We start from the raw sequence: 13,329 nt of genomic DNA, 5'->3' as shown, positions 1-13,329 counted from the left end.
AATGACCCTGAATTTCTTTGTAATGTGTGTATTTTCTTATATGTGTAACTGTCATTAGTAATTATTAATAGCTAATTTACACAATTAGAGCAATGTGCAAGGGAAAAAAACTCTACAGTATATAGTCTTGTGTTATGATTTAAGAATTACTCTTGTAACTAATGTAACAAGCAAATTGAAGGACTTATTACCTTGCAGTGTTATTTTGACATTTCATTATGACCAATCTGTAACTGTGCCATCTCTTTTTAAAATTCCTCATAGGCACCATTGACATGGTAAGGCAATACAGAGATGTCAGTTTTATGGTTTCAAAGATCTACACATTTTGTAAACATATTTCAGTTATATTTTTGCAGTAAAGAGAGCAGGAAGATAATGCTTCCATTAAAGTGATCAACTACGCATGTAGAAATTGGGTAGGAAGATACGTGAGAAAGCTTTCAGAAGAAACCCATTTTTTGTACATAAATTGCCTCTGCTGCATATATAACGGTCTCTGCTGCATGTGTAACTGCTGCATATGTAACTGTCTCATAATGCTTTGTGATAATTCAGCAAGTATAGCACTGGAAATGGTGTTTGCATGCTGATCTTTGAGGAGGTATATAAATTGCTTTATTGTAAGCTGCTCAGCTGGTAAACTACATTAATCTGTTCTTTTTTTCCTCTCAGTTTTTTTGGCTTTCTTAAAATAATTTATTAAAATTTTAATTCACTTTTTTAGCTCTGTTTTTATTTTTCATTCTTAAAAGTTATAAATAAAAATGAAAACTTAGTTGCTTGTCCTTAGTTGCTCAGGTGAGATGTCTTTATGCGAGATGTCTGTATGCTTCCGAGCATCAGTATTTCAGTAATTACATTAAGTAGGAAGAAATTATCAAGAGAAGCTTGGTTATTTTTCAAATAGTTTGGTAAATTCTTATCTAAATACTTTTAAAATTTTGTACCCTAATGAAACCTATGTTAAATAATACAATATTCTATACAAAATCCTTTCAGATATTTCACACAGAAATTTTAGGAAAGCAGTGCTTTCCTCTTGATACATTGTTTTCCTTTGTTAACATATATCTAAGTGCTTCTATAACTCAGAGATACGCAGGTGTTTGTTTCTTTCCTGTGCCTGTTAGTTCTGATTCCTTTCTTTTTGTTCTTTTCTCCTTATTTTTCCACCTGCATTCCACAGATTTCCTCCTCTGATGCTCCTCTTCAGCCTTTGGTGTCCTCTCCTTCTCTGCAAACTGCTGCTGAGAAAAACAAACTGGAGGTATGGTAGTGTTTTAGCTGGCTGCATTTTGTAGCACTCAGTGGTAAATGAACTTCCTTTTGCAATGTGCTATAATTTCAGAGTGCTGTAATGATTGTTACATGTTTTAAAAGTGATTTATTTATGTTCATTGAAAAACAGAGGCAGAGATGTCTTCAGTTGGCTGATTCATTTTCTGAATGCCCCGACAGCTGACAGTGGGCTAGGCTGAATACAGGAGACTAAAACTGAATTCAGGTCTTCATTGTGGGTGGCAGGGACCAAAGTTCTTGAGCCATCACCTGCAGCTCTTGTTAATATTGAGCTGCTTCCCAAAGAATACATTAGCAGAAAGCCATATTAGAAGTGCAGGAACCAGGACCTGAACCAAGCACTCTGATGTGGGATATGGGCATCCCAAGCAGTGACTTAACTGCTGAGTCAAATGCCTATCTCGTTTATATTTTGAATGAACCCTAGTATTAAATGTGTTAAATACAAAAATTTCTAAAATATTTTCCACAGACATATTTAAAAATCTTTGTTTAATTTCAGAATGACTGATTTATTGGTGCCATAGATATATCTCAACGGTTAAGAAGTGATTAGTTTGTTTTTGTTATGTCTTTTACTACTTTATTCTTTGTAGGAACTTTTTGAACTATTAGAAAAATCTGATAAAAATTTTTTCTATGATTATGTTATAACTGCTAGCAGAAAGTTAATGCCAAGTTCCTTTATTTAAACAGTAGATAGATAAAATATATGTTGTAAGGGATCATGAATTTGGACTCCTCTACAATAATTGTTAGAATACATTGTGGGTGTGGGTGGTTAGGCTGCAAAAGTGATACTTACCCTGATGTGTTTTTACCATCAACCCTACAAGTATTTGATAGTTTGTTTCCTTTAACTATCTTTTTCTTTTGTGTTATATTTATCTTAACTGTATTAGATGAGGCATTCTTTCATTTTTCCTATGCTTACTCATTGATAAATGGTATAATTTCACATGAGAGGTACAATGACAAAGATATAGCCCCTTTCCTAAAAGAACTTCCAGTCTAGTGGATGGAAACAAATTACTACACAGCAGTTTATAGTGCAATAAAATAAGTGCCATGATTGAGGTGCACTTACTGTGCTACTGCTAACACAGGAGGCATCCTTTTGATTCATCTTGCACTCTGAGCATAAGGTATAAGGATTAGGTGGCTTGTGAAGAAACATGGGTAAAGTGCAGTGTTTGGGGTGTTGCAAGTTGAATGGTATGGCTTTAAATAGGAGCAGGGCAGGGCGAAAAGTGGGAGAGAGCCAGCCCCTTGGGAGCTCAGTGAGGGAGTTAGATCTTCATTCTGAAGGTCCAGATGCTTTAATGATAAAGCTTAAGTGGGGAAGGACTGACAGGATCAGATTTTTAGGTTGTAACACTATTCTCTGGCTTTATGGATATTAAATTTTGTGATGATGAGTGAGGAAGAGGCTTGTGGATCTGTTGTTTGAATCCAAGAATAAACTGATGGAACATGTACTAAATTGGAAACAGAGTAAATGAAAATAAAAGTGTGGTTTTAAGAGATCTGAAGAAGATTGAATCCATAGGAGTTAGCCATTGATGAATTGTGGAAGCATTTTGAGAAGGCTTGTGACTTGAGTATCTCCATTGAAAATGGTGTGATTTAGTCAGGTAAGGATTCAAACCAAAGGGAAGGAAGAGACTGGAGGAAATTAAAGAAAAATCAGGAGATTTAAAACTTAGACATGGTGAGTATGACTATGCAAGATCTAGGTGTCTAGGTTGGATATACATATAGATATGTAGTCCAGAGGAAAGAGCCAGGCTGCAGAGAGAAAAGGGGGATGGAGGAGGAGAGGGACACTGCGCAGAGCAGAGAAAGGGAACTTGTGAGATTTGAGTGACAGTTTTGGAGCAGAAAGGGCCGAGTTAAAAGTGTGTAGGCTTGGGCCCGCGCCACGGCTCAATATGCTAATCCTCCACCTTGCAGTGCCGGCACACTGGGTTCTAGTCCTGGTTGGGGCGCCAGATTCTGTCCCGGTTGCCCCCCTTCCAGGCCAGCTCTCTGCTATGACCCGGGAGTGCAGTAGAGGATGGCCCAAGTCCTTGGGCCCTGCACCCCATGGGAGACCAGGATAAGTACCTGGCCCCTGCCTCCGGATCAGTGCGGTGCGCCGGCCGCAGTGCGCCGGCCGCGGCGGCCGTTAGAGGGTGAACCAACGGCAAAAGGAAGACCTTTCTCTCTGTCTCTCTCTCTCACTGTCCACTCTGCCTGTCAAAAAACAAATAAACAAACAAAAAAGTGTATAGGCTTGGGTGATTTAACTGTAGTGGTTTAGGTTGGCAGGCAGGCTCAGGAAAGGAACTCTCCAGGAACATGGGGGTTGCTATGAGAAAATCAAAGGAGGCTGAAGACCAAGACTGACCTTTTGAAAATTTTCATTGAAGATGTTTCTCACTTGTGAAAGGGAAAGGAAAATCTTTGGTTATACTTACTTTTAAGCTATGTTGTTTCTGCCTCCAAGTCTCTGAAAAAAGTGATATAATCTGGTGGTCTTCAAAGTCTAGTGTCTGTACCCCAGGCAGTCCATTTGGAATATCTGTTTGTGCTTTTTCCCTTATCCTTGTAAAATCTGTATTTTTATATGTTTTATAATGTGTATATTATATTGTTATATATGTATTATAATTAAATCTACACATATGATGGTGTATACATGCTGATAATTCTTAGGAGTACCTAATCAACCATTTTGGAGACTATCTTTTTTCTTTTCTTTTCTTTTTTTTTTTGACAGGCAGAGTGGACAGTGAGAGAGAGAGACAGAGAGAAAGGTCTTCCTTTTCTGTTGGTTCAACCCCCAAAGGCCCCTGCGGCTGGTGCACCGCGCTGATCTGAAGGCAGGAGCCAGGTGCTTCTGCTGGTCTCCCATGGGGTGCAGGGCCCAAGCACTTGGGCCATCCTCCACTGCACTCCCTGGCCACAGCAGAGAGCTGGCCTGGAAGAGGGGCAACCGGGACAGAATCCGGCGCCCCGACCGGGACTAGAACCCGGTGTGCCGGCGCCGCTAGGTGGAGGATTAGCCTAGTGAGCCATGGTGCCGGCCAGAGACTATCTTTAATGGAATCTCTCATGTATAATTTTATTATAATGAAACCCAATATGTACTTTTCTCTATATATATCAACTTGAAGGTTGATACCAGTTTTCTTGCACTGGAGGTCTGCCATTTTCCTGCAACATTTATATGTGTAGCAACCCAGATTTCAGGAACTGCCATTTTATGATACCAAACACTACCATATTTTGTTCAGAAAATAGTTCAGGACATCTCAGGTTCTTATAGTATTCTTTGATCATTTAGCAACTTCTGACTGTACAAATGGGAATCATCATGGGTCAAGCTGTATGATCTGAGTTTAGAGCCATAAAGTTTCTTCAAAGCCTGAAATCATAGTACCACTACCAGAATCAGAGTAGATGACAGCCGTATTTTGACAATTGAAATTTCAGAGTTAAGGAACATCAAGTAATTATTTCTTTTATGTTATATAGTTAATTATTTTGATTTATTTTGAATGATTTCATATGATGTGTTCCATCATAATAATAAAGAAGTCAAATGTCTTTGTCATTCATGACTGTGGCTTCCCTGAGAAATAACTGTCTTTATGTATTAGGACTGCTCTAACAAAACACCATAGACTGAATAGGCTATAAGTAACAGATGTTGATTTCTCACAGTTTTGGAGGCTAGGAATTCCAGAATCAAGGTTTCAGCAGCTTCAGTGTTTTGTGAGGACCCACTTCCTGCTTCACGTGATAACTTCTTGTGACCTCACATGGCAAGAATGAGTGAAGGATTTTTAAGGGGCTTCTTTCGCAAGAACACTAATCCCATTCATTAGAGCTCTATCCTCATAACCTAATTACCTCCTAATGGCCCCCACCTAATATATCACATTAGGGATTTGGGTTCAACATATGAATTTTTTAAAAATTTATTTATTTGAAACACAGAGTTAGAGTGAGAGAGTGAAAGTGAGAGAGAGAGAGAGAGAGAGAGAGATCTTTCATCCATTGGTTCACTCTCCAAATGGTCACAGCAGCCTGGGCTGGGCTAGGCTGAAGCCAGGAGCCAGTAGTTTCTTCCAGGTCTCCCGTGTGGGTGCAGGGACGCAGGGACCCAGGCACCTGGGTCATCCTCCACTGCTTCCCCAGACGTATTAGTAGGGAGCCAGTTTAAAAGTGGAGTAGCTGGGATGAGAACCAGTGCCCATGTGGGATACTGGCATCCGGTATTAGAGTCAGGGGCCTTACTTATTACGCCACGACACTGGCCCCTCAATATGTGAATTTTAGAGTGCACACAAACATTCAGAGCATACTGTAACCAACAATTCTGAGAATTTATGGAGCAACTGAACTGCTATTGAGAAAAACAAACTGGAGGTTTGGTAGTGTTCTAGCTAGTTGTATTATGTAGTGCTCAGTAGTAAATGAACTTTGTTTTGCCAGGTGCTATGATTTGGGAGTGCTCATTGTTAACACACACATATTTAATTATTTGGTTTTATTTATTTTGTATTTTATTTGAAAGGCAGAGAGTTCTTCCATTCTCCAAATGCCCACAGCAGCTGTGGCTGGGCCAGACTAAAGCCAGGAGCCAGAAACTCCGCCCACATCTCCTATGTGAGTGGCAGGGACTCAAGTACTTGCGTCATTAGCTGCTACTTATGAGGGTGTACTTTGCTAAGAAGCTGGATTGGAAGCAGAAGCAGAGGTGGGACTTGATCCCAGGTACTCAGATACAGGATGTGGGTTTCCTGAGCAGCAACATAATTTGGTGCAACATAGCACTTACTGCTGTTACTATTTTTAAACTAAAAGGTTTTTTTCTTTTTTTTTTTTTGAGATGCAGAGAGACAGAAAGAGACAGAGAGCTCACATCTACTGTTTCTCTCCCTAAATGACCTGCAACAATCAAGGCCAGGCCGTGCTGAAAGCCTGGAACTCAATCCAGGTCTCACATGTAGGCAACAGGAACCCAGCTACCTGAGCCATCACCTGCTTCCTCCCAGGGTGCACATGAGTAGGAAGCTGGAATCAAGAGTGGAGCTTCAAACCCAGCAACCCACTGTGGCACGTGGGCATCCCAATGGGCATTATTATTTTTTTTTTTAAAGATTAACTTATTTATTTGAAAGAAAACAAGAGATAGATTGATTGATTTCTTCCATCCACTGGTTCACTCCCCACAGGCCTCAATGACCGGGGCTGGGCCATGCCAGAGCCAGGAGCCAGGAGCTTCATCTTGGTCTTCCATGTGGGTTCAGGGGCCCACGCAAGAACTTGGGCCATCCTCCACTGCTTTCCCAGGCTATTAGCAGAGAGCTGGATTGGAAGTGGAGCAGTTGGGACACAAACTGGTGCCCAAGTAAGATGCTGGCGTTGCAGACAACGGCTTAACCCACTAGGCCACATTGCTGGCCCAGCAAATTGGCATCTTCACCACTAGGTCAAATGCTTGCCTCAGTCTTAAAGTTGTATACTCTCCTGTCCTTCTGGATAACGCAAATTATGAATACCATAATACCATTATAGTATATCTCAACTACCATACACTACTCAATTGGCTCTAGTCCCCAAGCATTATATTTAACATTTTTTTTTTTTTAAAAATTGTATACTTACCTTTTCCTCCAAATATAAAATGCTGGTAATGGACAAAATATTTTGCAATATTTAAAATTGAAGTGATTTTATTTTTGTCTTCCTGTTTACGTGTTATAATTTGCCTTTACCTGTATGTTAAGGAAATATGTTCCATCAGTTGATTTACTCTTTCTATTTATTTAAAATTCAGTATTACGGATGCTATTAGGAAGCCTATTTTTATATAAGAATGCTGTGAGAATGGAGATGAGATCTCATTTGTTTGAAACAAACAAACATAAAACAAATACTAACATGTCAAAGAAGTTGTTAATTGTCTCACTTGTCTTAAGTTTTTGAGAGATACGCTTTATTATATCACCAATATGTAATTTCAGTGGGAATATGAATTTTGCTGTGTTTACTTTTATATTTCAGCAGCACCTGTATGTTAGAATCATTGAATATTTCCACCTTTCTAAAATGACCCAAATGATAAAATAAAAATGAGTTAAAAGTTGCCATGTTTTAAAAAGTAAACTTATCAAAAATTTGGGCTATATTTTAGAAAGAAAAGGAAAAAAAAAAGGAAGACAAAAAGAGAGAAAAGGAGCCAGAAAAGCCTGCAAAGCCACTTACAACTGAAAAGGTAAAATTCTTTTTTAAAAAATGTGTTACCTATATATTAATGACTTGATGGATATTTATGATATAAAAATATTCATTCTTTAAACAGTAATTATTGAATGATTACTGTGTGCTAAGCATGTCCTTCTGGCTTATTCATTGTGAATCCATTCAATCCATTATATATGGTGAGCATGGCTCACCCAAGTTTCTCAAGAAGTCATCTTTTGAATGGCATAGAGAATGGTATTTTAGCTTTCATACAAAACTTCAGTAGAAATTTAGCAAATGAAAAGATTGTACTTGATGGGGCCTTCAGAAAAGATGCTAGTATTTGATAATTTGAAGCATAGTTAGGATTAAGGTGGAAGGTAAGAGTATTATCAATTCAAGAGAACAGCTTGAAGACAAGAATGAGACCTGGAAATAGATAAATAAGGTATGTCTTAAAAATAGTCAAGAAAGAAATTTGTCAAGTATAGAAAGAAATGAAAATATAAGGTCAGAATGATAGACTAAACTCAAATTATTGATGTTTATTGGTTTTGGGGCAGAAAGGCTTCCAAAGTTTCCCTTGGAAGCGCTTTGGAGTTGTTTTTTTTTTAAATTTTTTATTTAGTCAATATAAATTTTCAAAGTACAGTTAATAGATTACAATGACTCCCCCCCCATAATTTCCCTCCCACTCACACCCCTCCATCTCCCGCTCCCTCTCCCATTCCATTCACATCAAGATTCATTTTCAATTATCTTTATATACAGATCAATTCAGTATATATTAAGTAAAGATTTCATCAGTTTGCACCCACACAGAAACACAAAGTGTAAAATACTGTTTCAGTACTAGTTATAGCATTACTTCACATTGGACAACACACTAAGGACAGATCCCACATGAGAAGTAGGTACACAGTGACTCCTGTTGTTGACTTAACAATTTTTTTTTAACTTTTATTTAATGAATATAAATTTCCAAAGTACGATTTATGGATTACAATGGCTTCCCCCACATACCGTCCCTCCCACCCACTACCCTCCCCTTTCCCACTCCCTCTCCCCTTCCATTCACATCAAGATTCATTTTCGATTATCTTAATATACAGAAGATCAGCTTAGTATACATTAAGTAAGGATTTCAACAGTTTGCTCCCACACAGAAACATAAAGTGAAAAATAATAGATGATTGTTTTTAAATGATGATGAAATCAGATCAGACCTATTGTGATGTTTAATCCCAGTGAGAGTCAAGTTGGGAATTGATAATTTCTTTTTTTTTTTTTTTTTTTTTTTTTTTACAGAAGATCAGTTTAGTATACATTAAGTAAAGATTTCAACAGTTTGCACCCCTATAGAAACACAAAGTGAAATATATTGTTTGAGTACTCGTTATAGCATTAAATCTCAATACACAGCACATTAAGGACAGAGATCCTACATGAGGAGTAAGTGCACAGTGACTCCTGTTGTTGACTTTACCAATTGACACTCCTGTCTATGGCATCAGTAGTCTCCCTATGCTCCAGTCATGAGTTTCCAAGGCTATGGAAGCCCTCTGAGTTCTCCGATTCTTATCTTGTTTAGACAAGGTCATAGTCAAAGTGGAGGTTCTCTCCTCCCTTCAGAGAAAGGTACCTCCTTCTTTGAAGACCTGTTCTTTCCACTGGGATCTCACTCGCAGAGATCTTTTGCCAGAGTGTCTTGGCTTTCCATGCCTGAAATACTCTCATGGGCTTTTCAGCCAGGTCCGAATGCCTTTAGGGCTGATTCTGAGGCCAGAGTGCTTTTTAGGACATCTGCCACTTTACGAGTCTGCTGTGTATCCCGCTTCCCATGTTGGATTGTTCTCTCCCTTTTTGATTCTGTCAGCTAGTATTAGCAGACACTAGACTTGTTTGTGTGATCCTTTTGACTCTTAGACCTATCAGTGTGATCAATTATGAACTGAAATTGATCACTTGGACTAGTGAGATGGGATTGGTACATGCCACGTTAATGGGATTGTATTGGGATCCCCTGGCATGATTCTAACTCCACCATTTGGGGCAAAAATGATGCTGAAATTCTTATGGAGACACAGGAGACTTCGAATAGCTAAAGCAATCTTGTACAACAAAAACAAAGCCGGAGGCATCACAATACCAGATTTCAAGACATACTGCAGGGCAGTTGTTATCAAAACAGCATGGTACTGGTACAGAAACAGATGGATAGACCAGTGGAACAGAATAGAAACACCAGAAATCAACCCAAACATCTACAGACAACTTATATTTGATCAAGGGTCCAAAACCAATCCCTGGAGTAAGGACAGTCTATTCAATAAATGGTGCTGGGAAAATTGGATTTCCACGTGCAGAAGCATGAAGCAAGACCCCTACCTTTCACCTTACACAAAAATTCACTCAACATGGATTAAAGACCTAAATCTACGACCTGACACCATCAAATTATTAGAGAACATTGGAGAAACCCTGCAAGATATTGGGACTGGTAAAGACTTCTTGGAAAACACCCCAGAAGCACAGGCAGTCAAAGCCAAAATTAACATTTGGGATTGCACCAAATTGAGAAGTTTCTGTACTTCAAAAGAAACAGTCAGGAAAGTGAAGATGCAACCGACAGAATGGGAAAAATCCACAAACTATGCAACAGATAAAAGGTTGATAACCAGAATCTACAAATAAATCAAGAAACTCCACAACATCAAAACAAACAACCCACTTAAGAGATGGTTAGCTCAACATACGGCATGTTTTTTTCTTATTTTGTGTGGGGAGGTACTCTATATATTAGCTACAAACAATAGTAAAAAACATGATATTTATCTTTTTGGGTCTGGCTTAGTTAACTAAGCATAATGGTCTCCAGTTGCATCTTTTTTCTTACAAAAGACAGATTTGATTCATTGTTATGGTAGAGTAGTATTCCACCATGTATATTTATCACATTTCTTTATCCAGTCATCAGTTTTTGATGGATCTCTTGGTTGATTCCATATTTTAGCTATTGTGAATTGATCTGCTGTAAACATGATGCGAACAGATAACTCTTTTATATACTGATTTCATTTCTTTTGAGTATAGTCCTGGGAATGGGATAGCTGGGTAATATGGTAGATCTATTTTCAGATTTCTGAGGAATCTCCAAACTATTTCACAATGATTGTACTAGTTTACATTCCTACCAGCAGTGTATTAGGGTACTTTTTTTCTCTCCACATTTTTATTTTTTGATTTTTGGATGATAGCCATTCTGACTCTCTTGATGTAAAACCTCATTGTGGAGGCTGGCGCTGTGGAGTAGCAGGTAAAGCTGCTGCGCCTGCAGTGCTGGCATCCCATATGGACACCGGTTCGAGTCTCAGCTGTTCCACTTCTGCTTTAACTCTCTGCTATAGCCAGGGAAAGCAGTAGAAGATGGTCCAAGTCCTTGGGCCCCTGCACCTGTGTGGGAGGCCTGGAAGAAGCTCCTGGCTCCTGGCTTCGGATGGACACAGCTCTGGCTGTTGCAGCTTTTGGGGAGTGAACTAGCAAATGGAAGACTCTCTCTCTCTCTCTCTTTCTGGGGCACTGCCTTTCAAATAAGTAAATAAATATTTTTTAAAAAATTGTGGTTATTTGTATATCTGTGATGGCTACTGATCTTGAGCATTTTTTCCTGTATTTGTTGGCCATTTGTATTTCATCTGTTCAAAAATGTCTGTTCGTATCCTTTGCCCATTTCTTAACTGGATTGTTTGTTATGTTATTGAGTTTTTTAAGCTCCTTATATGTCCTGGATATTAATCCTTTATTAGATGGATACTTTGCAGATATTTCCTCCCATTCAGTCAGTTAAACATGTTTACTTTGTTGGGTGTTCTCTTTGCTGTGCAGAAGCTTCTAAGCTTAATGTAATCCCATATGTCTATTTTTGCTTTGATTGCTTTTACTTCTGGGGTCTTTTCAAGTCTTTGCTTATGCCAGTGTCTTGCAATTTCCCCTATGCTTTCCTCTAGTAATTCGAAGGTTTCAGGTTTTAGGTTTAAGTCCTACATCTGTTGTGACTTGATTTTTGTATAGTCTATAAGTTAGGGGTCTTGTTTCATACTTATGCGGAGATCCAGTTTTTTCAAAAGCCTTTATTGAAGAGGCTGTGCTTTTTCCTGTGAGTGCTTTTAGTTTGTGAAAGATTAGTTAGTTGTAGATGTGTATATTCATTTTTGGGCATTCTCTTCTGTTCCATTTGTCCACAAGTCTATTTTTGTACCAGTTCTAGGCTGTTTTGATTATAACTGCCTTGTATGACTTGATTTGAAATCTGGTATTGTGATGCCTCCAGCTTTGTTTTTTATTAAGATTACTTCAGCTATTTGAGGTCTTTTGTGTTTACATATGACGCTTTGGATTGCTTTTTTTCTATGTCTGAGAAGAATATCCTTGGTATTTTGATTGGAATCAAATTGGATCTTTAAATTGCTTTGAGTAATATGGACATTTTGCTGATATTCCTCCAGTCCCTGAATATGGAAGATTTTTCCATTTATGTGTCTTATTTTTATTTCCTTAATGTTTTATAATTTTCTTTGTAGATACTTTCTTTGTAGACACTTCCTGGGTTAAATTTATTCCAATTTATGTAAATTTTTTTTTAGCTACTTTGAATGGGGCAGAAATGAGTTCTTTCTTAGCCATGGGGATGATTGTGTATACAGATGCTATTAATTTTTGTGTGTTGATTTTATGTTCTTCATCTTGGCCAAACGCTATGAGTTCTAATAGTCTCCTAGTGTAGTCTTTTGGTTCCCCTATTTAAGGATGGTATCATCTGCAAGCAGGCATAATTTGAGTTCTTCCTTTCTGATTTGTATCCCTTTGATTTCCTTGCCTTGCCTAATGGCTCTGGCTAAAAATTCGAGAATTATATTGAACAGTAACAGTGAAAGTGAGCATCTTTGTCTGGTTCTGCATCTTAGTGGAAATGGTTCCAGCTTTTCTGCATTCAGTATGATTCAATCTCTAGGTCTGTCATATTGCCTTGATTGCTTGATTGTGTTCAGATATCCAATTTGCTTAAGGCCACCCCCCCCCCCCCATCATGAAAGGATATTGTATTTTATCAAATGCTTTCTCTGGCATCTATTGAAATAATTTATATTTTTTATTCTTCAGTTTGTTAATGTGCTGTATCACATTTATTGATTTGTATATGCTGAACCATCCCTGCATCCCTGGGGTAAATCCCACTTGATCTGGGTAGATGATCTTTTTGATGTGTTGTGGGGTTTGATTGCATCTGTTTTCATCAGGGATATCATTGTATAGTTATCTTTTTGTTGTATCTTTTTCTGGTTTTGGAAGTAAGGTGATGCTAGCTTCATAGAAGGAGTTTGGGATGATTCCTCCCTTTCAATTGTTTGAATAGTTTGAGGAGAATTTGAAATAGTGCTTCTTTAATAGTTTGGTAGAATACAGCAGTGAAGTCATCAATCGTGGGCTTTTCTTTGTTGTGAAGGTCTTTATTACTGTTTTAATCTCTGTCTTGGTTATTGGTCTGTTAGATTTTCTATGTCTTTGTGCCTTGGTTTTAGTTAAATAGTATGTGCTCAGAAATCTATCTGTTCGGGATTTATGAATTTATTGGCATATTGCTGTTTGTGGTAATTCTTTATGATTCTTTTTATTTCTGTGATATCGGTTATAACATCTCCTTCTTTATCTGATTTTTTTTTTTTTTTTTTTTGGCTGGTGCCACAGCTCACTAGGCTAATCCTCCACCTGCAGGGCTGGCACTCCGGGTTC

General features: G+C 38.2%; 1 protein-coding gene across 6 annotated transcripts in view; it reads left to right on the top strand.

Annotated features, from left to right (window-relative positions):
* Window positions 1–13,329, top strand: part of SMAP1 (small ArfGAP 1) — a 187,459-nt gene that overhangs the window by 117,196 nt on the left and 56,934 nt on the right. For 3 of the 6 annotated variants that reach the window (XM_002714529.5, XM_070073896.1, XM_051855532.2), the window contains 2 exons: window positions 1,190–1,270; window positions 7,490–7,570. The exons of 1 other annotated variant lie outside the window; for it this stretch is intronic. In XM_002714529.5, the coding sequence (XP_002714575.3) occupies window positions 1,190–1,270; window positions 7,490–7,570 (162 nt within the window). The remainder of the gene's footprint in view (window positions 1–1,189; window positions 1,271–7,489; window positions 7,571–13,329) is intronic. 2 more of the 6 variants (XM_008263098.4, XM_002714530.5) reach the window with 2 other exon arrangements.

The sequence above is a fragment of the Oryctolagus cuniculus genome, chromosome 5 (genome assembly GCF_964237555.1).
Source record: "Oryctolagus cuniculus chromosome 5, mOryCun1.1, whole genome shotgun sequence".
Classification (NCBI taxonomy): domain Eukaryota; kingdom Metazoa; phylum Chordata; class Mammalia; order Lagomorpha; family Leporidae; genus Oryctolagus; species Oryctolagus cuniculus.
Note: the sequence above shows the minus strand (reverse complement) of the source record. Positions and strands in the feature narration are given on the sequence as shown.